The sequence below is a fragment of the Nerophis ophidion genome, linkage group LG06 (assembly GCF_033978795.1).
Source record: "Nerophis ophidion isolate RoL-2023_Sa linkage group LG06, RoL_Noph_v1.0, whole genome shotgun sequence".
NCBI lineage: Eukaryota > Metazoa > Chordata > Actinopteri > Syngnathiformes > Syngnathidae > Nerophis > Nerophis ophidion.
In genome coordinates, this window is record NC_084616.1 from 30,355,789 (window position 1) to 30,383,313 (window position 27,525).

Consider the following 27,525-nt stretch of genomic DNA (forward strand, 5'->3'; position numbering starts at 1 on the left):
GCTTTACACAAGGAATGCGACAGCTGAAGCCCATATCTTGCATACGTCGGTGCGTGGTGGTTCTTGAAGCACTGACTCCAGCTGCGGTCCACTCTTTGTGGATCTCCCCCACATTTTTGAATCGGTTTTGTTTGACAATCCTCTCCAGAGCGCGGTTATCCCTCTTGCTTGTTCACTTTTTTCTACCACATCTTTGTCTTCCCTTCGCCTCTCTATTAATGTGCTTGGACACAGAGCTCTGGGAACATCCAACCTCTTTGGCAATGACCTTTTGTGTCTTGCCCTCCTTCTTTAAAGTATCAATGGTCATGTTTTGGACAGTTGTCAAGTCAGCAGTCTTCCCCATGATTGTGTGTCATACAGAATCAAAAAAAGAGAGACAATTTAAAGGCTTTTCCAGGTGTTTTGAGTTAGTTAGCTAATTAGAGTGTGGCACCAGGTGTCTTCAATATCTGACCTTTTCACCATATTCTAATTTTCTGAGATGTTGAATTTAGGGTTTTCATTGGTTGTCAACTATAATCATCTCCTTTTTGGCAAAAAATACTTGAAATGTTATCAGTCTGTTTGGAATGAATGTATACATTCTACAAGTTTGACTTTCTAAATGGAATTAATGAAATTAATCAACTTTTTCATGATATTCTAATAATATGACCAGCACCTGTATATCTCATAAGAAAAAAGGTGAATGTGTACCCAGTAAACTGGCTCGTTAGGAACGTTGACGTCTTCACCACTAGAGGGCGGCATTTGTTAGAAAAGCAACGATTCCACTTTCAATTACGTTCTCTTCTGACTTTGCAATTTGCAGTGAGTGTGCAAAAGTATCACATACCATTGAAAATGACTTTGTTTTCATTTTTAAAGAACATTTCTTTCTTCTTTCTTCTTAGTTTATTTCGAACATGACATACCTACAACATTATATATCAGGCAATTTCATTCACATTATTATAAAAAAAACAACAACAGTTTTCTAACCTGTTCAAAAGTTGTGATTCCTTACAAATATCCATCTCGACTACAAACCACGTCTTGTGACGGCCAACATGGCGGGGCCCCCTGCCAAGTCCTCACTTCCACCCCCACGCAAGGCTAAAGAAAAAAAAAACGCATGAAATAAGAGGAAAAAAGGGGAGGTGTGTTGGCGCATGCGCAGACGCCACCCGCCGCTCATTTATCCCGTTTTTTTTGTTTTGTTTTTTTTTAGTGTAGAATCAAGCTCGTTACGTCACGGTGCCTGGAGCTGGACATTTACCATCCACTCATGCGGTCGCACGTTTGAGGAGACAACTGGGTGCTCACTGGGAGAAAACGCGTTTTATAGTGGATTTTTTTTAAACCCTCATTTTATTTGAGTTCTGCACGGAGCCGGCGTTTTAGCGTGTATGTGTGTGTATGTGTGTATATGTATATGTAAGTAAGCTAGTGGTGGTGTTCTGAGAGGCATCATGGATGAATGCTGAGCACCATTTAGAACAATTACATGACGCTGCTGCAGCGCCTTGTCTAACCTCACCGGCTTCTCCGTGTATTATCCCGACCTTCCTATATATACAAAAAGGGACGTTAGAAGACTGAGGGTGCAGCCCCACACCGGAATCATTGGAGCTAGGGTTCGGATGAGGCGCTCGATCGGACTACTTTGGGCTTTGAGATCCGAGCCAAGTTCCCCCTCTGCCGTCGGGCATTGCTCAGGAGATGGCGATGAGCTTGCTCTATGTGGGATTTCTACTCAGCCTGGGGGTCATCTCTCCGAACGGTGCAGCCGTAGGTAAGACGCCTGTTGGCTCCTGGTACTTTTATTGTTATGCAGGCAGCTAGCGTCTATCCCACACAGGCCTGGGTTGACAACAAAGCAGCATGCAACCTCCTTAGAATGCTAGGCTCATCATTGCAAAAACACGCGGAGCATTGGAAGATTTTGGCCTCGATGTGGTTTTACAACACACACACACACAAGGCCCTGCCTTGTAAGGCAAAGCAGACTGGAAGTGATTCACCTTTTTTTTTTTTTTTACTACCCATCAATCCCTTGCTTGCATGGCTTCCTTGGGTATGATGGTGCTTCCTTAGGTCGAGGTGCCACTCTAACAGCCCAGTGTGCAAATAAAAATAAGCCTCTCTAATGACCCCCCGATTCTTGATTGCACTAATGAGACATTAACTGCACCGTTGCACACACTGGCAATGAATGCCTCGTTGACCTGTTGAGCTGTCATCTTGCAGGCATGAAAATAATGCAATTAGGTTTTAAGTTTTTTTTTTTTTTTTTTACAGTGGTAGCCATGTAACCACACATACCTTAAGGCAGTGTTTTTCAACCTTGTCTGAGCCAAGGCACTTTTTTTTCATTGAAAAAATCTGGAGGCACACCACTAGCAGAAAACAAAAAAAAAATGAAACTCAGCAGCCGATATGGACAATAAAAAATCGTTCTTGCAATTGTTGGATATGAATTCAAACCATAACCAAGCATGCATAGCTCTTGTCTCAATTTCGATATACTGTCACCTTTGTTTTTTTTTGGTGTTTTCCTGTGTTTAGTGTTTTAGTTCTTGTCTTGTGCTCCTATTTTTGTGGCTTTTCCTCTTTTGTTTGTATTTTCCTGTAGTAGTTTCACGTCTTCCTTGAACTCTATTCCCCGCACCGGCTTTGTTTTCGCTCTATTCCCCGCACCGGCTTTGTTTTCGCAATCAATACTATTTAAGTTGTGCCGATGCTATCCTTCTTTGTGGGGACATTGTTGATTGTCATGTCATGTACGGATGTACTTAGTGGATGGCGTCTGCTACACACGCTGTAAGTCTTTGCTGTTGTCCAGCTTTCTGTTTTTGTTTACTTTGCAGCTCAAACTCATCCTGCGAGTCAGATAAAATCGGTTTGCGGGCCTGATCCGTCCCGCGGGCCGTACGTTTGACACCCCTGTCCTAAATGGTTTTGGGGGCCACATTTGCAGAAAGCTAAGGACGGGGGGGTTGGACTTTTCCCTTCATTGATAGTCTTATTTTGTATATTCTGGTGAAACAGCGTTTTCTACAGTAGACATTTGATTATATATATTATGTATATATTTTGTCAGAGTTTAATAACTTTCTTTGAAACAGCTAGTCAAAGATCATCTCTATGACAGCACTGTTTCTTGGGAATCTGCTGTAAAAATATTTTTTAACTGAACTTGCGGGCCACCAGTTAAATAACGCAAATGATGAAAATGAGAAGACCTAAAATAGAACCTTGATGAGCACCACGGCCCCCCTTTTACACTGCACACTGCCCTCAAGTGAAACAGATCTGTATTTTTGCCAGTCTAAACGCTCCAAAGTGCTTCAAATCTGACCTTTTGGAAACAGATTTAGCTCTCTTATGAGGTAGTCTTGAATCCGGTTGGAATCGGATCTTTTCAAATGTGACTGCAGTCGAAACGCAGTGTTCCATGAATGTGATTTTTTTTCATCAGCTTTGGGTGAGCTACATCATTCATGTGTGCTGGAAAGACGCAGTCTCCAGCGGAATCAAAACATCCGGTTTCGATTTTTATTTAAGAGGACCAAAATTTTGGTGTATCAAATGTCAATAGTGCGCGAATAATGGACTATATGTAATACATAAATATATATCTTGACTCCGAAGAAATAGCGATTGTTTAAAGACCTGAATTGACGCGGTGGCGAATTTGCTTACATCATAATCAGAAATACTTTAATAATCCCCTAGGGGAAATGAACATTTTCAGCACAATCCCATTCAAGATTAGACAAACATTACAGGGAAACAGGGTCTGCCAATTTCCGGCGCCCCTTACAAAAATGGTGAGAAACAGGGAGGAAGAGGGGGAAGGGGGGGTGAGAAAAAAAAAATTCAGTCTATGCCTGGGCCCCTGGAGAGGGGGTCCAGACTGAGGCCAAGGTATAGAAAAAAACCCTCTTACCCATAACACACAAAACTTGTGTGTAAGAGGGAAACATCCAAGAACAAAAAGGACATTAAAGACATTAAAAGAGCTTTAATTTTTTATTTATTTTTTTATTTTTTGTGAGTTGAAAAAATAAAGCCATCAAAGATCCACGCTGATGTCCGTGTCTCCTCTACTTAACAGCCATAAAAAGATTACAACACTCCCAAACATATTACACTAATATATCACAGTATATGCAGTCATGGTCAAAAGTTTACATACACTTGTAAAGAACTTAACTTAATGGCTGTCTTGAGTTTCTAGTAATTTCTAAAACTCTTATTTTTTTTGTGATCGAGTGATTGGAGTACGTACCTGTTTGTCACAAAAAACATTCAAGAAGTTTGGTTCTTTAATGAATATATTATGGATCTACTGAAAAGGTGACCAAATCTGGGTCAAAAGTATACATACAGCAATGCTAATATTTGGTTATATTTCCCTTGACGAGTTTAACTGCAATAAGGCCCTTTTGGTAGCCATCCACAAGCAAGTCATTGTCCTGTTGGAACACCCAACTGTGCCCAAGACCCAACCTCTGGCCTGGTGATTTTAGGTTGTCCTGAAGAATATGGAGGTAGTCATCCTTTTTCATTGTCCCATTTACTCTCTGTCAATCACCAGTTCCATTGGCTGCAAAACAGGCCCAGAGCATAATACTACCTCCATCATGCTTGACGGTAGGAATAGTGTTCCTGGGATTAAAGGCCTCACCTTTTCTCCTCCAAGTATATTGCTGGGTAATGTGGCCAAATAGCTCAATTTTTGTTTCATCCGACCACAGAACTTTCCTACAGAAGGTCTTATCTTTGTCCATGTGATCAGCAGCAAAGTTTAGACAAGCCTTAAGGTGTCGCTTCTGGAGCAAGGGTTTCCTTCTTGCAGGGTAGCCTCTCAGTCCATGGCAATGCAAATCATGCTTGACTTTGGACAGTGACACCTGTGTTCCAGCTGCTTCCAATTCATTGCAGACCTGCTTTTTGTTTTTTCTCGGTTGACTCTAGATCATCCTGACCAATTTTCTTTAAAGGCCTATTCAAACCCACTACTACCGACCACGCAGTCTGAAAGTTTATACATCAATGATGAAATATTAACATCGCAACACATGCCAATAATGCCGGTTTAGTTTATTAAATTACAATTTTAAATTTCCCGCTGAGTTTCCTGTTGAAAACGTCGCGGAATGATGACGCGTGTTTGTGACGTTATTGGTTGGAGGGGACGTGTTAGCCAGCACCACTTGCGGATAAAAGTCGTCTCTTTTCATCGCGCAATTACACAGTATTTCGGACATCTGTGTTGCGGAATATTTTGCAATTTGTTCAATTAAAATTGGAGAAGTCAAAGTAGAAAGATGGACGTGGGAAGCTTTGGCCTTTAGCCACACAAACACACGGTGTTTCCTTGTTTAAAATTCCCGGAGGTGAAGCTTTACTATTGCTTAGACCGGTCAAGCGTACATGGTTCCCGACCACTTGTCAACCAGCAGGTTTTGGTGAGAAAATTGTGGGAAAAAGTAGCCTCTTACCGGAGATCAGCGGAGATCAGCGGAGCTTGCCCCGTCCATGCAGCTGCCGTGACTTCCCTCAGAGACTGGCGTCAAGACACCCGTGGACACACCCCTCCGACTATCAGGTACTATTTAACTCACTAAAGCACTAGCAACTCAATAGAAAGATAAGGGATTTCCCGGAAAGATCCTAGTAAATGTGTCTAAAAAAATCTGAATCGCTCCCAATGCAATCGCCTTTTTTTTTTTTTTTTGGTAGCCCTTCACTATCAGTATCCTCATCCACGAATCTTTCATCCTCGCTAAAATTAATGGGTAAATTGTCGCTTTCTCAGTCCGAATAGCTCTTTTTGTCGGAGGCTCCCATTATAAACAATGTGAGAATGTGAGGAGCCCTCAGCCTTGTGACGTCATCGTCTGCTACTTCCGGTAAAGGCACAGCTTTTTTATCAGCGACCAAAAGTTGCAAACTTTATCGTCAATGTTCTCTGCTAAATTTTTTCAGCAAAAATATGGCAATATCGTGAAATTATCAAGTATGACACATAGAATAGACCTGCTATCCCCGTTTAAATAAGAAAATCTCATTTCAGTAGGCCTTTAAACAGCAGGTCATCGCTTGCGTATTTTTCCTGATTGTGGCAGTGACAAAACTGTGCCATGCCACAATTGTCTGCGCAGTTGCTCTTGGGACCTTAAGCTGCTTTGAAATGGCTCCAAGTGACTTTCCTGACTTGTTCAGGTCAATGATAAGTTTTTTTTTTTCAAATTTGTGCTGAGTTCCTTTGACTTTCCCATTGTCGCGTTTGTAACCTGAGTCTAATGACAGCATCACATGAGCCCTATTTAAATGGGCTCAGAGAAGTCAACAGGTGTCGTCAATCACAATCACTCACATGAAGTTAAGAGGCTATACCATGAAGCTAATTTGATTTAATTGTAACGTTTCTACATCACCAAAATTGATCATGTATGTTTCTGTATGTATATTTCTGACCCAGGAGATTTGGTCACATTTTTAGTAGACCCATAATAAATTCATAAAAGAACCAAACTTCATGGATGTTTTTTGTGACAAACAAGTATGTGCTCCAATCACTCGATTAAAAAAAAAAAGAGTTGTAGAAATAATTGGAAACTCAAGACAGCCATGACATCATGTCCTTCACAAGTGTATGTAAACTTTTGACCACAACTGTACACCCATTCATACATTAAATTACTTTCATTTACTTTCACGTAAAAAACACTAATTTTCAAGGTGTTGCAACTCTCATTTTGTAGTAGTAGCAGCGACTTCCACCCGATAAACTTCCTTTATTTTCACTTTATCGAAGTGCGCATGATAGTGAAGTGGAGGCCACATTGGTGCATGTGCGTGTTTACACTGTAGTCTGATAAAAATCACATTTTACTTGCAGTGTAAACAGTCAGCTGGAAAAAATCCGATACAAAAAAAAATCTGATTTGGGTCACTTTGGCCCTGCAGTTTAAAAGTAGTCCACTGGTATAACTAAAGATGTTGAACAAATGACTACTGACTGGATTTGAAGTAAACAAGCTACATACAGCAACACCTTCAGTTACATAAATTACAAACACTATTCGTAACTGATAAAAAGGAGTGTCGTCAAAAGGCTTCCTTGAGGTCTCAGTTACTTAAATCACAACTTTGGACCCCATGCGGTGTTTTATGTTTGCTAGCAAGGTTAAAATGTAAATGCAAGAATCTGCCAATGTATTTACAGTCGTCCAAATTCCTCTGTACAACAGGAACACTGGTGTTTTTACAAATTTGCTGCAAAAATATTTGTCTCCCAAGTTTTGAACTGAATTTGGGTCACCATTTGAATACCCCTGCATTTGTATAACAGATTGCATAGGAAATGTCCTTTGCTTTCTGGCAATGCTACCTCTGGAACAATTTAGTTAAATAACCCTGGCCTATAGTACCTGTTCATTTTTTTAAAGAGGTGCATATTTGCAATGTCATATCTGAGGTTATTGTCATTACGTAAGCTAAATGATATATAGATGGAAGCGTTTCACAGTGAAAGCTTTAGCTGAGATTACAAAAGTCCCAAAGCGCCTCCAGAGGATCTGTAACATCTGGACACAGGGAGACAGTATGTAACATCTGGACACAGGGAGACCATTAATCCAACGTAGATGTGACTGCTCAGAGGGGGAGGGACCAGCTGTAAAGCGAAACAAGAATCTGTCTTTGGCACCCTCAGAAACTGACACGTAGTTATATCACAAGGAGGGGGCTGAGAATGATTGTGTAATTTTAGTAAACTGTACCTGTGCGTGCGTGCATGCATGCAGTGACCAAAACGATAAGCCCAAAGCATAGAGGAAGGAGGGAGGCACAGCTGAATTTTATGAATGAGTGGGGATTAGCAAAAGGAAGTCAAAAAAGTCACAGTGTTGAACAGACTGCTTTTACCTGTGGTCTATATACACTATATTGCCAAAAGTATTTGGCAACCCATCATAATGATGAGAATCAGGTGTCCTAATTTCTTGGCCTGGGTATAAAATCAAGCACTCAAGCATGGAGAGTGTTCTACAAACATTTGTGAAAGAATGGGCCGCTCGCAGTGATTTCCAGCGTGGAACTGTCATAGGATGCCACCTGTGCAACAAATCCAGCCGTGAAATTTCCTTGGTTCTAATTATTCCAAAGTCAACATTAGTATAATAAAATGGAAGAGTTTAGGAAGAACAGCAACTCAGCCGCCACGTAAACTGACAAGAGGAGTCAGCGGATGCTGAAGCGCATCGTGCAAAGACTTTCTGCACAGTCAGTTATTACAGAGCGCCAAACTTAATGTCCATCCATCCATTTTCTACCGCTTATTCCCTTTGGGGTCGCAGGGGGCGCTGGTGCCTATCTCAGCTACAATCGGGCAGAAGGGGGGGTACACCCTGGACAAGTTGCCACCTCATCGCAGGGCCAACACAGATAGACAGACAACATTCACACTCACATTCACACACTAGGGCCAATTTAGTGTTGCCAATCAATCTATCCCCAGGTGCATGTCTTTGGAAGTGGGAGGAAGCCAGAGTATCCGGAGGGAACCCACGCATTCACGGGGAGGACATGCAAACTCCACACAGAAAGATCCCGAGCCCGGGATTGAACCCAGGACTACTCAGGACCTTCGTATTGTGAGGCAGACGCACTAACCCCTCTACCACCGTGAAGCCCCAAACTTAATGTGACCTTCCAATTAGCCTAAGTACAGAGAGCTTCATGGAATGGGTTTCCATGGCCGATCAGCTTTATCTAAGCCATATATCACCAAGTCCAATGCAAAGCGTGGAATGTAGTGGTGTAAAGCACATCGCCACTGGACTCTCGAGCTGTGGAGACGCCTTCTCTGGACTGATGAACCACGCTTTTCCATCTGGCAATCTTATTGACCAGTCTGGGTTTGAAAGTTGCCAGGAGAGCGCTACATTTCAGACTGCATTGTGCAGAGTGTCAAATTTGGTGGAGGAGGAATTATGGTGTGGGGTTGGATTTTTGCAGAAGTTGGGCTTGGCCCCTTAGTTTCAGTGAAAAGAACTTCGAAAGTTCCAGGATAACAAAAAATTTTGGACCATTTCATGGGATGGTACTTCAAGTTCATATGTGAGTAAAGGCAGTTGGCCAAGTACTTTTGGCAATATAGTGTATGATGAGACTGTGCTGTCAATGCTGGTAAAGGTGTCATCTTTTATGCTGATGCCAGCCAGGAAAGTGCTATGTGATATGAAACGCAGGACCTGTGCGTTGTGCATGACTGAATTAAATTTCTCAAATCACAAGGTGTTGTCTTTAGCTGCTGGACAATAGATTGCGACTTTTAAATATGTTGAAAATGCAGATTTAAGAATCCCATATAAGAGCTCCTTTATGCAGATGTAAAGACATTTTACAGAATAACATGAATAAACCGAAAATTTGCACAGTGCAGGATCTATCATAACAGGGAGCTATAACAGTGTAAAAGTAGCATAATCTTGTTTAAAGAAATCACATTTATTATACATTCGGCATTCCTCTATCGCAGTGGTTTTTTACCCTTTTTAACTTCGGGGCCCAACTTTTCAACCACAAAGGGACACTGGGCCTACTTAAATAATAACACTGAATTAGTCATCTTACTCTGGATTTGAATCATATTCAATCATTCTATCTAATAGGGGTGTGGGAAAAAATCGATTTGAATACAAATCGCGATTCTCACGTTGTGCAATTCAGAATCGGTTCTCATTTTAAAAAAAATCAATTAAAAAAAATATATATATATTATAATTATTATTATTTTTTTTAATCAATTCAACAAACCAATACACAGCAATACCATAACAATGCAATCCAATTCCAAAACCAAACCTGACCTAGCAACACTCAGAACTGCAATTAACAGAGCAATTGAGAGGAGACACAAACACGACACAGAACAAACCAATAGTGAAACAAAAATGAATATTTTCAACAACAGTATCAATATTAGTTATAATTTCAGCATAGCAGTGATTAAAAATCCCTCATTGACATTATCATTAGACATTTATAAAAAAAAACAAAAAAACAATAGTGTCACAGTGGCTTACACTTGCATCGCATCTCATAAGCGTGACAACACACTGTGTCCAATGTTTTCACAAAGATAAAATAAGTCATATTTTTGGTTCATTTAATAGTTGAAACAAATTTACATTATTGCAATCAGTTGATAAAACATTGTCCTTTACAATTATAAAAGCTTTAAAAAAAATCTACTTCTCTGCTAGCATGTCAGCAGACTGGGGTAGATCCTGCTGGAATCCTATGTATTGAATGAATACAGAATCGTTTTGAATCGGAAAAATATCGTTTTTGAATCGAGAATCGCTTAGAATTGAAAAAATCGATATATAATCGAATCGTGACCCCAAAAATCGATATTGAATTGATTCGTGGGACACCCAAAGATTCGCAGCCCTAATATCTAACCTACTTAAAGTTTTACAGGATAAATCTTGTCAAAGGATATAAAACCATGTGATAATCACAAAAACTATTGCTCTCTAGCAGTGGTTCTCAAATGGGGGTACGCGTACCCCTGGGGGTACTTGAAAGTATGCCAAGGGGTACGTGAGATTTTTTTTTAAAATATTCTAAAAATAGCAACAAATAAAAAATGCTTTATAAATATATTTATTGAATATTACTTCAACAAAATATGAATATAAATTCATAAACTGTGAAAAGAAATACAACAATGAAAAATTCAGTGTTGACAGCAAATTTTTTTGTGGACATGTTCCATAAATATTGATGTTAAAGATTTCTTTTTTTCTGAAGAAATGTTTAGAATTAGGTTTATGAACCCAAATTGATCTCTGTTACAATCCCCAAAGAGGGCAATTTAAGTTGATTACTTCTATGTGTAGAAATCTTTATTTATAATTGAATCACTTGCTTATTTTTCAAGTTTGTAGTTATTTTTATATCTTTATAAGAATATTTTTATAAGAAAGACCACTACAGATGAGCAATATTTTGCACCGTTATACAATTTAATAAATCAGAAACTGATGACATAGTGCTGTATTTTACTTCTTTATCTCTTTTTTTCAACCAAAATTGCTTTGCTCTGATTAGGGGGTACTTGAATTAAAAAAATGTTCACAGGGGTTTCATCACTGAAAAAAGGTTGAGAACCACTGCTCTATAGCATACCCAAGTCTCGAATACAGCTGGGGCAACAAAGTCCTAATTGTACAACCCTCTTCACATAAAAAATGTAATTATTTGGGTTTGATATGAAATACCTTCTATAAATTTCACCAAATGTCCAACCAATTTTCATGACCTCCTATGGAAACCGTCCTACTGAATAGTTGCAATATTCTGCAGCTAAACTTGTTGTGAACATTTTCTGAAACTTGAACAATTTGTTCTCCCATGTTGGAAACAGCAAGGAGTCATTTATAGTGGTTCACATACAATCAGTACCAGGCCTGACAGTGGTAAAATAATTTCTGCAAAGTTGGAATATGGTTGAAAAAAATCAAATATTCCATAGGTAGAGCAAAAAAAACAAAACATGTATGACTTTCTAAATAATAAAAAAACAAACATAATTGGAGTCATGTAAACATGAACTAACCCCTACACAGTCACCTTTACACTTTCCCCCCCGATATAGTAGCCTTGAATGTGTTTTACTGTAGATTACAGTACTCACCAAAAGCCAAAGGATCTTCCAAGCTGTCGCCCGGCCACTACATGTAAATAGTTTGTCACATCCTGAGTAATTACTCTAAGCCAGAACTGTGCTGAAATCAGGGGCAAGGTTTCCCCTTAATGTATTTGAATGTGGCACGCCGCCTTGACCTTTTTATTACTACCACACCTTTTTTGTTTTAAACTTGAAAACAAAATAAATTAATATAAGCCCTCAGAATAATTCACACAAAGTCTGACACTATTTTTAACCTTTATTACCAATCTTATGATAAGAAACAACGGCACAATTCCAACAGGTTTTACCTCCCGTGAAAACCCTTTTGTTTCCGTGAGTCTGCGCTTGCCCCAACACACAGCAATACTTCCTCATTCTCCACCAATCACCTTTCAGGCACGGACGGTGTGTTTGCAAACATGGGAAAAACTGACATCAAAGCCAAACCACACAAACATTAAACATTAACATTAGCTGGTCGTCACAGTATGAACTAATATACATAGCCTTTTATTTGCACACTATTGACAAGTGATGTACTAAAAACTTGACCACCGAAAAATCAATCAATCAAAGTGTATTTATATTGCCCTAAATCACAAGTGTCTCAAAGGGCTGCACAAGCCACAACGACATCCTCAGCTCAGATCCCACATCAGGGCAAGGAAAAACTCAACCCAATAGGCTACAATGAGAAAATAAGACTGAACACCAAAAACCCCGCAACTGAAACCGGGTTTAAACAAAACTCACGCCATTGTCTGCAGCATTGTAAGGATGTCTATGATGGCTACGTGATTGTTATATATACTGCAGAATAACACCAGAAAAAGATGCTCAATTTGTTGCTAGTTGTTTTTAATTTAAAAAAATAATTCAATGTCTGTAAACATTTGAAAGAAATCCCAACAAAGTACATTGTACAAAAATCCGCAACAATTGAAAATATGGCAAAACGATACAAAATATATGTTAATACTAATTTAAAAAAACAGATTTGTTTTTAATGTATGTATTTTTATCTGTTTTGAGCCGTTTTTAAAGAAAATCATATCATCATAGCAAATTATGCAAATTACTCCAGAGTCTTTGTGACCACGCCCATAACCACAACTCCACCGCCACAGGTATCTTGGCGGGGTTTTTTTGCCTAAAGTTGGTCAACTTGACAGTCACATGTCTAGGGATGGGAATTGATACGATTTTTCCGGTTCTGATTCCACTTTTGATTTTGCTCAAAAATTCGGTTCTTTATCGTTTTTTTAAGTAATTGTTATTTGGAAAGAAGGATAACAGACAAGTTGATTATCGTAGTTCAAAAGAAACATGAATGTACGATCCCGAAAGGGATAAGTGGTAGAATTTTGTTTTTTTTAAATAACTAATATAATAATAATAAGATGTAAAAAAACAACTATTACATCAAATTATTTTTAGAAGAATATATGAGCTAACCACTCAAAAGTGAAATTATGTCAAATAGTTACAACTACAAGCAAGTCGTGTCCAAAAAAAGTGTGCATTGTACATTTCTGCAACCATCAATGATAAAGATTAAACATTATTTTGCAGAAAAAGCAAATCTGTTTTTTTTTTCAGGAAGGGTATGAGATTTTTCTGATTTATTACGGAGTATCAGCTATTGAAAACAATTCTCAATCAGGGAGGAGGTCCTCACAGCCTCCCAGTCATATGCTGTTTTGTCACTATTTGCATAATAAGTATACATTTCCTTTTTAAAGCTAATATTAGCAGCTTTTGCAATCAGGTACATGACAAGCGGTGTTAGTCAGTTAGTTAGTTAGGGACCTGCAGTACATCGCTGTTGCTGGTGGTGGTGATTCACTTCCGGCTCAGACAGGACGAAAACGTGTCATCCATTCAATGTTTTCACACTCTCTGTGTGCTAATATTTCAGAAAGTATTTCCTCTCTTTGATGATGTGTCAACTTTGCAAGTATTGAAAATTGCCCTCTTGTTATCCTTTCTCGTGAATAACTCCAGATATTGTGCCACTTGTAAGTCGGACACGTTTCCAGTGAGGGTTGTACTCCGCCAAGGCTGCCCTTTGTCACCGATTCTGTTCATAACTTTTATGGATAGAATTTCTAGGCGCAGTCAAGGCATTGAGGGGTTCCGGTTTGGTGGCTGCGGGATTAGGTCTCTGCTTTTTGCAGACGATGTGGTCCTGATGGCTTCATCTGACCGGGATCTTCAGCTCTCACTGGATCGGTTCGCAGCCGAGTGTGAAGCGGCCGGAATGAGAATCAGCACCTCCAAATCCGAGTCCATGGTTCCCTCCCGGAAAAGGGTGGAGTGCCATCTCCGGGTTGGGGAGGAGACCCTGCCCCAAGTGGAGGAGTTCAAGTACCTAGGAGTCTTGTTCACGAGTGGGGGAAGAGTGGATCGTGAGATCGACAGGCGGATCGGTGCGGCGTCTTCAGTAATGCGGACGTTGTACCGATCCGTTGTGGTGAAGAAGGAGCTGAGCCGGAAGGCAAAGCTCTCAATTTACCGGTTGATCTACGTTTCCATCCTCACCTATGGTCATGAGCTTTGGGTTATGACCGAAAGGATAAGATCACGGGTACAAGTGGCCGAAATGAGTTTCCTCCGCCGTGTGGCGGGGCTCTCCCTTAGAGATAGGGTGAGAAGCTCTGCCATCCGGGAGGAACTCAAAGTAAAGCCGCTGCTCCTCCACATCGAGAGGAGCCAGATGAGGTGGTTCGGGCATCTGGTCAGGATGCCACCCGAACGCCTCCCGAGGGAGGTGTTTAGGGCACGTCCAACTGGTAGGAGGCCACGGGGAAGACCCAGGACACGTTGGGAAGACTATGTCTCCCGGCTGGCCTGGGAACGCCTCGGGATCCCCCGGGAAGAGCTAGACGAAGTGGCTGGGGAGAGGGAAGTCTGGGCTTCCCTGCTTGGGCTGCTGCCCCCGCGACCCGACCTCGGATAAGCGGAAGAAGATGGATGGATGGATGGATTGTGCCACTTCTACACCGTGCGTGGTGAAGGCATCGAAAAGGGAATGGTTAGCAAAATTGTCAAAGGATTCCCAGGAATCTAATTTAAACAAGAACCGTTTTTAATTCCCATCCTTACTTATGACCATTATCAGAGTTTCCCCTAAACTGCCAAGATACCTGTGGCGGTGGGGGCGTGGTTATGGCCGTGGGCACAATGACATCATCGAGTAATTTGCATAATTTGATATGATATGATTTTCTTTTAAAAGGCTCAAAAAATGTATACATACATTTAAAACAAATCTATTTTTGTTAGACAACATTTTTTTTAATCGTTTTGCCATATTTTTAATTGTTGCTGCTTTTTGTTGAGATTTTTTTCAAACTTTTAGACTTTTAACGACTTTAAAATGAAAAACAACTATCAACAAAACTAGCATCTTCTGGTGTTGTTAAAAATTGTTTTCGTGTTTAGAGAGTTTACTATTGCAACAACACATCATCAGTAGGGTAAAACTAACCTGTCTCGCGACGGTCGAAACCCAGCTCACTTTCCATATTGGCTGTAGCTAGCACGACGTCACACTTGCTTTGTGCTGCCTCAGTTAAACTTTCTCTTCTTAAAAGCAACCACTGTCCTCTTAATATTTGCACATTTTGTGGATCGCCATCCACGGGTATGTCTGGTTGCATCCACATCGCAGACATGCCGACAACGCTCCAGAAAATGACCTGCGTCTCGTTTACACCCGCGTTCAGCAACACTATTTTCAGTCATCAAAGTATTTTTTCCGTGGTCGAGTTTTCGGTACATCACTTGTCGATAGTGCGCAAATAATAGGCTATATGTCCATTCAAACTGTAACGACTTGTTGGTGGTAACGTTTAATATTTGTGTGGTTTTAATTTAATGTCAATTTTTCTCATGTTTGCAAACACACCGTCCGTTCCTGAAAAGTGATTGGCATAGAATGAGGAAGTGTTGTTGTGTCTTGGTGGGAAGCAGATTAACGGAGAAGAAAATGTGTACAATGAAATTTTGCCATTTGTAATCATAAGATTGGTAATAAAAGTTAAAAATAATGTAGGTCTTTGTGTAATTTCTTCTGGAGACTACAATATATTATATTACTTAAATTTGTTTTTAAGTAAAAAAACCCAACTATTTATTTTCAATGTGTGGCGGTAATAAAAATGTTGTTGATGTGCGCCTCATTTAATTACATCAAATGCCTACTGAAATTAGATTTTTTTTTCAAACGGGGATAGCAGGTCCATTCTATGTGTCATACTTGATCATTTTGCGATATTGCCATATTTTTGCTGAAAGGATTTAGTAGAGAACATCCACGATAAAGTTTGCAACTTTTGGTCGCTAATAAAAAAGCCTTGCCTTTACCGGAAGTCGCAGACGATGACGTCACCCGTGTGAGGGCTCCTCACATCCTCACATTGTTTATAATGGGAGCCTCCAACAAAAAGAGCTATTCGGACCGAGAAAACGACAATTTCTCCATTAATTTGAGCGAGGATGAAAACTTGTGGCTGAGGATATTGATAGCGAAGGACTAAAAAAAAGATAAATAAAAAAATTAAGTTTAAAAAAAAAAAGGCGATTGCATTGTGAGCGATTCAGATGTTTTTAGACACATTTACAAGGATAATTCTGGGAAATCCCTTATCTTTCTAATGTGTTGTTAGTGTTTTAGTGAGATTATATAGTACCTGATAGTCGGAGGGGTGTGTCCACGGGTGTCTTGACGCCAGTCTCTGAGGGAATTAGTCACGGCAGCAGCAGCACGACAGAAGTTCCGCTGATCTCCGGTAAGAGGCAACTTTTTACCACAATTTTCTCACCGGAACCTGCCGGTTGACAAGTGGTCGGCATCCATTTTCGTTTGACCGCTCTGATCCATAGTAAAGCTTCACCTCCGGGAATTTTAAACAAAGAAACTCTGTGTGTTTGTGTGGCTAAAGGCTAAAGCTTCCCACCTCCATCTTTGTACTTCGACTTCTCCATTATTAATTGGACAAATTGCAAAAGATTCAGCAACACCGATGTCCAAAATACTGTGTAATTGCGCGATGCGAAGAGACGACTTTTAGCCGCTAGTGGTGCTGCGCTAATACGTCCCCTCCAACTCGAGACGTCACGCGCACGCGTCATCATTCTCCGACGTTTTCAACAAGAAACTCCGCGGGAAATTTAAAATTGTAATTTAGTAAACTAAACCGGCCGTATTGGCATGTGTTGCAATGTTAAGATTTCATCATTGATATATAAACTATTAGACTGCGTGGTCGGTAGTAGTGGGTTTCAATAGGCCTTTAAGGGGAAACCCTGATTATTATTCTTTACTACTCTGTTGCATGATCTGATTTGTCATTTCACATCTCTCACAAGACTCGCTAATGTCATGTGGCGCTGATGACGTCAAAGATGAAATTACCGTAATCAAAAGAGTTCATCTTCAATTAACGTTGCCCTAACATCTGCTGATAGCTGATTGCATTCTTGTTGGCATTAAGTGGCGCCAGGACTTGTATGTCCCGCCTTTGACATCACTCACATCAAAGTTTTACCAATGTGGTGAAGTGTTATTGATTAGGCAGGAGTTGAAGATGACGTCCACAAAAAGTTTTTCTGCCAAAAGTTGGTCAACTTGATTGTTGCTGTGAAGATAAAGTAGTGCCAAGAATAGCTGCTGTATTGTTGTTAGCATTGTTTACTCCTAACCAAAAATGCTTGGTGTGGCAATGAGGACTGGCACAAAATACTGACTATCACTGACTAACAAAAACACACATTATTTCCAGCATATTTTAATTCTATTTTAAATACAAAAATGACGTTTTGGTGTAAAGTAAGTGGATGTAGGTATGTTTACAATCCCAGCTAGGTATCATGTTTTGTAAATTAAACTGGCTTCCTCTACAAAATTCTGTTATATATGAAACGGGTACATTTTTATTTCGTCTACAGTATATACTTTTAAATATATTGACATTTCTTCTTTAGAAATTGTTTTCTTGTCAATATAAACATGGACATATTGCCTCCCTGCTTGGCACTCCGCAACAAGCGTTAGAATTGGGGGTTAAATCACCAAAATGATTCCCGAGCGCGGCCACCACTGCTGCTCACTGCTCCCCTCACCTCCCAGGGGATGGAACAACGGGATGGGTCAAATGCAGAGGGTAATTTTACCACACCCAGTGTGTGTGTGACGATCAGTGGGCGGAACGGCGTTGTGGGTAGAGCGGCCGTGAGAGAAACCTGAGGGTTGCAGGTTCGCTTCCCACCTATTGACATCCAAATCGCTGCCGTTGTGTCCTTGGGCAGGGCACTTCACCCTTTGCCCCTGGTGCCACTCACACTGGTGAATGAATGATGAATGAATGATTGGTGGTGGTTGGAGGGGCCGTAGGCGCAAACTGGCAGCCACACTTCCATCAGTCTACCCCAGGGCAGCTGTGGGTACTGATGTAGCTTACCACCACTAAGTGTGAATGAATGATGGGTTCTCACTTCCCTGTGCGCGCTTTGAGTATCTAACAATAGAAAAGCGCGATATAAATCTAATCCATTATTATTATTAGTGGTACTTTAACTTTAACTTTAATATCTCCTCTCACTCAGTTTTTGTCTTCTTCTCCAAAGAATGAATGCTTTTAAGGGATTCATTATTGGGTAGAAAACCCAAGTAGATAATCGATTGAAGTGTACAAATGTAAGAAGGATCTGGTTTTCTATTTCATATTCAACATCGGTTTATTCGACCTGTCTAGATGTGTTTCAAGCAGATGGTTTCTAATGATTACCGCAATAACTTATATATTTTTTTTCATGTAAACATTGTGAGTATCATACTCACACACCCAAGTGTAGAACCTGGGTTGCTTGTGGAAGCTGCTTCTAATGCTGTGCTTCTTCACTGTAAGTCAGTGGCGGTCTGAGCAAAAATTGATAGGACATCACTGTAAAGTGTAAGTGACTGCGTCACATGAAACTCAACTTTATTATCTTTGTAAAGGCACAATTTATGACTGCTGCAGTGGATCACATTACAAAAGGACCTTCGGAGGAGGCCTGTCGGTGTTTGTTGATTTAAATGCCCTCTGACTGTTGGATATTCATGTCATCTCTGGTTAGCAGTATACTGTAGCTCATTGTTAAAAATGCCTTTTGTGTTATATTTTGATCCTGATTGGGTGCAATAATCGTAAAAAAATCAATTGTGGTTGTGTGATATAAACAGATCCATCCATCTATACATTTCCTACTGCTTGTCCCTTTTAGGGGTCGCGGGGGTGAGGGGTGGGTTCCGAGGCGTGCTGGAGCCTATCCCAGCTGTACTCGGCGGAAGGCAAGGTACACACATGACAAATTGCCACAGAAAGACAACCACTCACAAGAGGCTTTCATTACACTCACACAAATGTGTATGCGCCCGTCGTGAAGGACATTTATTCATGAACAAATGTATTTTTAAAGTGATGATATTTTTGCAGTGTTGCTGTTCTGTTGAGTAAAATCCAGATTTTTTTTTTCAAACTGGATTTTTGGCCTGCGTAGTGGGGTTGTGTTGGGGTGTTGGAGGGCCAAAACCCCCTCAGCCCCAAGGCCCCTCATTAGGTTAATCCGGCCCTGAATGCATTACAGTGGAGAGGAAATTAGTGCTGGCGCGATTGATTATTTTGGTAATTCAGTAATGTATCGATTAGTTTGTTTGATTGATGACCGCAGTTTAAAACAATTTGGTGATCCTGCTGATTTGCTGGAGAAGCAGCTTGTATGATAATTGCTAGCTATCTTAAATTCTGTGTAGCATGAATCCAAGACACATTTGTCTTTGATTGATTGAAACTTTTAGTGGTAGATTACACAGTACAGTACATATTCCGTACAATTGACCTCTAAATAGTAACACCCGAATACGTTTTTCAACTTGTTTAGGTCGGGGTCCACGTTAATCAATTCATGGTAAAATGTCTTTTGAACTGGGTTAAAAGATTTCAGTGTTTGTAGTTTTTAAGCACATTCAACAATACCGTGATAATAATTCGTAATTTTGGTCACAAAAATCGTGATATGACATTTTATTTTTATTTAATTTTTTTTTTTTATTGTTACTTCCCAAGGCCAGAACAATACAACAACTACACAGTGTACACCTCCGAAAACGCAATATATCACGTAATACATCAGTGGCCAAAGGAGGAGCAACCTGTAAACCAGTTTTGAATTGCTTCTATGCTAAATAATCTATTTTGATATAGAGTATATTTTTATTGCCAGAGGCTGCAATATATATTGCAAAATGGATTTTTGCCCGTATCGCCTATCATTTAAATCAATACTTGGTAGAAATATGCTTATTGAACATGGCCCTGAATAGATAGAGTCCCTGTGATAAAAATGTGTAAGTGGGTCACAGGCTAAAGACATTGAATTTCTGAGAGGCCCCAGACTGTTTGCCTGACCCTTTCTAATAGGACCTGGCATCACAACAACCAACATCTACTAGTGAAAACGTATCATTCCTCATTACAATTCAGTAGATAATATTACTCAAGTAGCTTCAAGTGAAGGTCGCTTATCAGGTAATGCATAAATTCTTCAAGGTGATTTCCTATTTTCGCAGATGTGTAAGTATAATTATTTTCATAGTAAAATTTAGAAGATCAATTGGCCCTAGTGTGTGAACGTGAGTGTTAATGTTGTCTGTCTATCTGTGTTGGCCCTGTGATGAGGTAGCCTTCCGGCCGAAGTGGTAGAACATGGATGGATGGATTGCTGCACGGAATATTTGACCTGTTGACCTGTCTCCGTGGAACAGCTACAAACGAATCAAAATACTGTCAGAGGGAACACAAGCTACATGATGTGAGATATACCAGACTTAAGTGTTAGGGTCTGCAGATTAAAGAGTGTTTGTTAATTCCCAATAGCAGGGGTGTGGTGTAATTGGTGTTTTTAGCATTGACCCTTATCTCTCCAAAGGAAAATATTGTGTTTGTGTTGGCATGCACAGTACATTACTCCTTCTCTTGTTAATCTCTCATCAATGTGTTAATTATAACAATTCTCACAGCACACAAAATACAAGCTGCTGAGTAGATTTTTTTTAGGGACATTAGATTTACCTCGCATCTCTTGAAAGGAGCACACAGAGTTGTTCAAATGTAGCAGGAGGCTGTGATGTTTGCCTGACACCTGGGCCTGCTGTGCGAGTGGTGGCTGCTGTATTTAGTTGAATGCATCACTAACTTTCAACTCCTCACCTGATGCCACATGCGGACCACTTATTTTGCCAAACGTGTCACGCGTGAGATTTTTGTTTTGTATGTTAATGGAATGGATGGCAGTGGCCGCGTGCTACTTTGGTCTGCTTCATAGGCGGTTGCAAAGTGTCACTTTCCTTAAAGTAACAGACACTGTGCTTGGTCAATGGTGTGTGACATTTCAGGTTAATGGCTACACAATTTGGCATACCTATAAAACCCACACAGTTAGCTAAAACTAATGCATTTATCTATCGCTGAAAACATTTGACAGAATTAAATGAATAGAAGTAAGTAGAATTAGGTCCCTCCAGGATTCCATTGGAATTTCTTTGTAATGGCTTAAAATAGCAGTTTTTGTTACAGTTTTTTCACAAATTCGCGGCATAAGTTACAATGTTTTAAGACTTATGCTTTTCAATTGATATTGCATCTGATTGTGGTTTTAACAATGTATTTATTATAAAACAGAAAATCCATGTGAAGTGAAGTGAAGTGAATTATATTTATATAGCGCGTTTCTCAAGTGACTCAAAGCGCTTTACATAGTGACACCCAATATCTAAGTTACATTTAAACCAGTGTGGATGGCACTGGGAGCAGGTGGGTAAAGTGTCTTGCCCAAGGACATAACGGCAGTAAGTAGGATGGCACAAGCGGGAATCGAACCTGCAACCCTGAAGTTGCAGTCACGGCCACTCTACCAACCGAGCTATGCCGCCAGACCGTCAGATAGGTAATAATAAAAATTATACAATGTTTTCAAATAAACCCAGTGTTTCTAACCATAAGCGAGTTTCCCCCAAGAGGGCCACCGAAAAATATCTGTTCCTCAGCTGTAGTCAGTATGGGCCGCAACAGTACTCAGTTGAAATACACTTTTACACCACTTTTGGGATAATGGCAATCTCAAACAAACAGAAAACGTTTGGATCTAAAGTCATAGCGAAGTTTCTTAAGCGCAAAAATTATGACTAATGTGGTGAAGCTGTATTTTCATTTGCAATTAAATTTTATTGACAGTTTATTTACGAAACAGTTATATATTATTATTATTATTTATTACTTTACGTAGAAATATATATATATATATAAAATGATATATATATATATATGTGTATATATATATGTATGTGTGTATATATATATATGTGTGTGTATATATATATATATATATATGTGTGTGTGTGTGTATATCTATATGTATATATATGTGTGTGTGTGTATATCTATATCTATATGTATATATATGTATATGTATATATGTATACATATGTATGCATATATATAAATATGTATACATATATATGTGTGTGTTTATATATATATGTATATATATATATATATATGTGTATATATATATGTGTATATATATATATATATATATATATATATATACATATATATATATATATATATATATATATATATATATAAATATACAAATTTATTTTTCACCCGTTTTTATAAGTCACTTATTTTGCATTATATTTGATTAGTATTTACTTTTGTAGTCAGCCTAGCCTAAGCCTTGATTATAATCTTTGTGATTAACACATAGTTTCATATCATGTGACAAGGTTTATACTGTTAAACTGTAAGGTTAGTTCAAATTGATTAATACAATTAAAATCTAGAATAAGATTACTAATCAATATTTGAGTGGTCCCCGGGCCTCTCTAATGTGGAATGATTGTGCTCCGGGGTTTAAAAGGTTAAAATTACCTTGTATAGAGATTGATCCCACCACACGTTTTGCCACGCCTCCACTGACACAAATGTATTGCCAATCTATGGGAAACACTAAGGTCTTGATTTACTAACATCCAAACACCACGTGCTAATCAGCGTGTGCTATTAGTAGGCGATTTACTAAGACTGCGTGTACAACTGTAAAAAGGTGCAGAGTGCTTCATTTAAATGAGGTTTTCGTGTGTGGTATATGGGGCATCACCACAGAGACACTCATTTTCTGCACATTCATGTTATCACGCTCATACCTGTGGAGATTTGCTATTTTTTTAAACATGCAGGACATGTCCATAAAATGCCCACTTTTTATGGGCATTTTCGACATTGACACCACTTTTTTTTTTAACACCTGAAGGTGCGGTCATTGGACAGAGACTGTACTTACTCCGGCTTGAGATGCAAAATATTCATACTTAAAGAAGTTTTTTTTACATACAAGAAATATTATAGTAATATATATTCTAACTGAAATCAAAAATGTTAAAATAGTATTTATTGAAATCAAAACACATACATTTAATTTGTTTTGATAAATACTTAAATCTTTTAGCTGTTATAAAATTATAAATTACAGTTTTGAAAAGGCGATATTTTTAATATTTTTAATTTTTCACTTTTCGAAATGTTGACACGAAGGATGGAAGATTCTCGCTTGTCTATTGTCTGTCTTTGAAGCGTGAGCACTGATCCTGCAGCCGTGTGTGGAACTGTTAGTTTGCACGTCCTTCTTACACATGCTAGATAAAATTCAAAATAGTGCTTGTAAAATGGTGATGAGTATTGATATATCACATTGCGCGTGCAAAATAGTTATATTTGCATCTCTTGTGGGCGTTTTAAAGATCAGCATATGTTTTGCATATTAATGAAGACACGTAAAATAGATTGCACGCCTTATTCTACTCAGACCCACCACTTTCCACACATTGAGTAGACCAGGTTTGCATATGCTATCAAGTTTGTACACGTTTTAGTACACGCAAATCTTAAGTAAATCAGGCCCTATAGGGATTAATTTACTCGGATGGTAATGGGCATTGGCCAATGTCGGCACTAACAATGTTGTCACGTTGGTCTTCATATGCTTCATTCTCAGCTGCTAGTTCTACACACTAATGCTGTGTGACTTCAACTTTCTCATTCCATAATACACCCCAAAGGCCTAGACTCTGCTTGGGGGAAAAAAATTCCCCCGTCTTCCATCTGAATTATTAATGCGGCACAAAAATTCAGGAATAACAACTTCCATCTGCCCTCTTCCCCCTCCTCTTAATGTTGTTCTTCATAATACAAAGAGTCTAGATGGGGATCAATGAGTGCACTTTAGCAACGTCACTTTACATTTTACATTTGACCTTGGGGGGTCTAATTAAATTTTGCTGCTTCGTTATTAGTTCCTCCTCCTGCAGAACACAACGGGAGAGCTAATTTCCTCCAAAAAGAAAAAGGATGGACTCTAAGCCTTGGCTTCAGTTGTACAGTTACCTGCCACTATAATTGATCAAAACACAGTTTTATCTCTTTCCTTTCACGGCGTCATCTTTTAATTGCAGCATCAGCAACTTGCACAAGCAGTACAACGAACACAGCACAAATATTGCTGAGTCTAAATAGGATTTACAGTAGTTTGTTGTTACATAAAGCTTGTTTAGAGATAGGAGCTACTTTAGCTTTTCAGGTGGTGTACAGTGCGTAGGCCACTCGGGTTTTGGCAGGGCCAGAGGAATAATCCTTGTATTTGCACACACAAAGCACAGAAAAATCTCATAAAGCATGAGTGAAATTCCAACTAACACGGGCCCTCCTTGGAAGGTTGTTTTGATTTGAATATCTTCTCTTCCACCGGCCAACATGGATAATGATGTTTCCCCAGTATGGATTCTTCTATGACATTAATTAACCTTACACACTGCATGCTTGTCTTGCAGCTTGAGCAACCAATCCAAAATAACTTTTCATTAGAATACAACAGTTTTCCTTGAGTGAGTCACATTCTCTTTATTTTTGTATCACACATTACAACAATTAGAAGGTGCCATATTGCCTTGCGTGGATCTGTAGAACAGGCATGACTATACTGAGAGGGACAGATTGGGTGGGTGGGGAAGTGGGTCAATGTTGTGTCCCAGCTGGTGATGGTGACTAGAGGCATCCATTGCTTAGATCAGTGTTTTTCAACCTTTTTTGAGCCAAAGCACATTTTTTTCATTGAAAAAATCCAAAGGCACACCACTAGCAGAAATCATTAAAAAATGTAACTCGATACTGACGTTGCAATTGTTGAGTATGAATTTAAACCATAACCTATACTTGTCTCAAAGTACAGTCGTGACCTGTCACATCACGCCATGACTTAAGAGTTTTTTTGTTTTCCTGTGGTTAGTGTCTTGCGCTCTTGTTTTGGTGATTCTTCCTGTTTTGTTAGTATTTCCCTGCTGCAGTTTCATGTATTCTTTTGAGCGCTATTCCCCGAACCTGCTTTGTTTTAGCAATCAAAACTATTTCAGTTGTTGCTATCCTCTCTGTGTGGACATTGTTGCATGTCATGTACGGATGTACTTTGTGGACGCCATCATTCTGTTTTTCTTTACTTTGTAGCCAGTTCAGTTGTAGTTTCGTTCTGCATAGCCACCCCTAAGCTTCAATGCCTTTTTTTAGGGGCACTCACCTTTTGTTTATTTTTGGTGTAAGCATTACATACTGTTTAACCTGCACACTGCCTCCCGCTGTTGTCTTCATATTGTGATCATGACAAACCATGTGCCCGACGTCTACAAAGAAATTAGCTATCTGTTGCCACCTACTGATATGGAAGAGAATAACACGGTTACTCTGCCGAGCTCTACACAGCACTGACACTCAACAATGGCACATTATTTGCGGATTATAAATACTGGTTTGCAAAAAAAATATTTTTAACCCAAATAGCTGAAATTACATAATCTCCCATGTCACACCAGACCTTATCACACGGCACAGTGGTTAGAGTGTCCGCCCTGAGATCGGTAGGTTGTGAGTTCAAACTCTGGCCAAGTCATACCAAAGACTGTAATGATAATAATATAAATGATGATATAAAACCATTTAATAAAGTCAAATTCAAATAAGGCAACAAGAGAAGTATCCTACAGTTCTCTTTTGTAAAGTAAATCTGAACAGCCGATATGGGCCTCTCCATCAACTATATGATTTGCCTAAGAATCTGGACAGGACAAAAAAAACGAAATAAAACAAAAAAAGACTATAAAAATGGGACCCATTACCACCCTGCTCGGCACTCAGCATCAAGGGTTTGAATTGGGGGTTAAATCAGCAAAAATGGTTCCCGGGCGCAGCCACCGCTGCTGCCAACTGCTCCCCTCACCTCCCAGAGGGTTACCAAACAATGCAGAGGACAGATTTCACCTAGTGTGTGTGTGTGTGTGTGACAATCATTGGTACTTTAACTTAACTTTAACTTTAACACTAGTGTGCCACAGCGCAGTGGTTTAAAAATAACACCGGCTTAGATCACCATCCCTGCCTGTTCCGTCCCACTGTCCTCCACTTGGACGTCAAGAATTTTTTAAACCACATTAAAATCAGTACCATCTGAAGAAAAAACATTGCAGAAAAAGACAAAGTACCTCTTTTTATTTTAAAGACTCCCAGTAGGGATCTAAGTTGTCAGACAGGGGCTTTGTGTACATTCATGCATTTGCTCGCTCACTCGTGTTTAATGCTTTTTGCCATGAACAGTGCTTGGGGGCAATTCAGTGTGCTCTGTTTGGACAGCACTGAACTCCACTGGCCTTGCATCAGTGTACGTTCCGTACAACTTTTAGTTAACTCAGAATCCTACCAAGTAGGATTCAAAAGTGCATGGAGCAATTAGTCATTGCAGTATAGTCATAGCTATGGTTAAAATTGATTTCCAAAAGCAAAAAATCAGGAGTTGCATGGATAGGGGTTGATTGTCTTTACGGTCTTAGTAAGCAGTGTCGACAACGCTGGGGATACTTCCTGAATGTTTCAAACCACACATGGCTTGTCCATTGCTGTCTTGGAAATTTTATTGAGCTAACAAAACTAGAATAATGCTGTATAAAGGCTAAAAATACTTAAAAGCACACAATGTAGCACTTAGCACAGTAGCTAAAGACAGCACTGCTCTGTTGACAGAGATCAATAAGTCTGCCACAAAGGATGTGCTGCGGGCACAAAATGGCTGCTCTGCAGGCACACAATGGGTGTACAAGAAAGCATTTTTGTCTTTGGTCAGTGGTTCATAACACGTAAAGTTCATATAGCGAGGGGTTTGTAAATCGAGGTTCCGTTGTATATCAATACCTTTGCCTGTTCAGTGGCCTAGTGGTTAGAGTGTCCGCCCTAAGATTGATACGTCGTGAGTTTAAACCATGGCCGAGTCATACCAAAGACTATAAAAATGGGACCCGTTATCTCCCTGCTTGGCACTCAGCATCAAGGGTTGGAATTACATTGGTTAAATCACCAAAATGATTCCCGAGCGCGGCCACCGCTGCTGCTCACTCCTCCCCTCACCTCCTAGGGGGTGGAACCAGGGGATGGGTCAAATGCAGAGGGTAATTTCACCACACCTTGTGTGGTGTGACTATCAGTGGTACTTTAACTTTATGTACAACACACAATTAACTAAAATAAATAACCACAGTAGACAAAGGGTCACAAAAAGCAAGAGACAACCTTAAACTTAAAAGTATCAATCAATCAATCAATGTTTACTTATATAGCCCTAAATCACTAGTGTCTCAAAGGGCTGCACAAACCACCACGACATCCTCGGTAGGCCCACATAAG

At 39.6% G+C, this 27,525-nt stretch overlaps 1 protein-coding gene across 4 annotated transcripts in view; it reads left to right on the forward strand.

Moving 5' to 3' along the window:
• The first annotated feature begins 1,211 nt into the window (after positions 1–1,211).
• lrp1ab (low density lipoprotein receptor-related protein 1Ab) overlaps positions 1,212–27,525 on the forward strand; it is a 205,467-nt gene continuing 179,153 nt past the window's right edge. For all 4 annotated transcript variants that reach the window (XM_061903335.1, XM_061903337.1, XM_061903336.1 and 1 more), the window contains exon 1: positions 1,212–1,777. In XM_061903335.1, the coding sequence (XP_061759319.1) occupies positions 1,705–1,777 (73 nt within the window). In that variant the 5' untranslated portion in view covers positions 1,212–1,704. The remainder of the gene's footprint in view (positions 1,778–27,525) is intronic.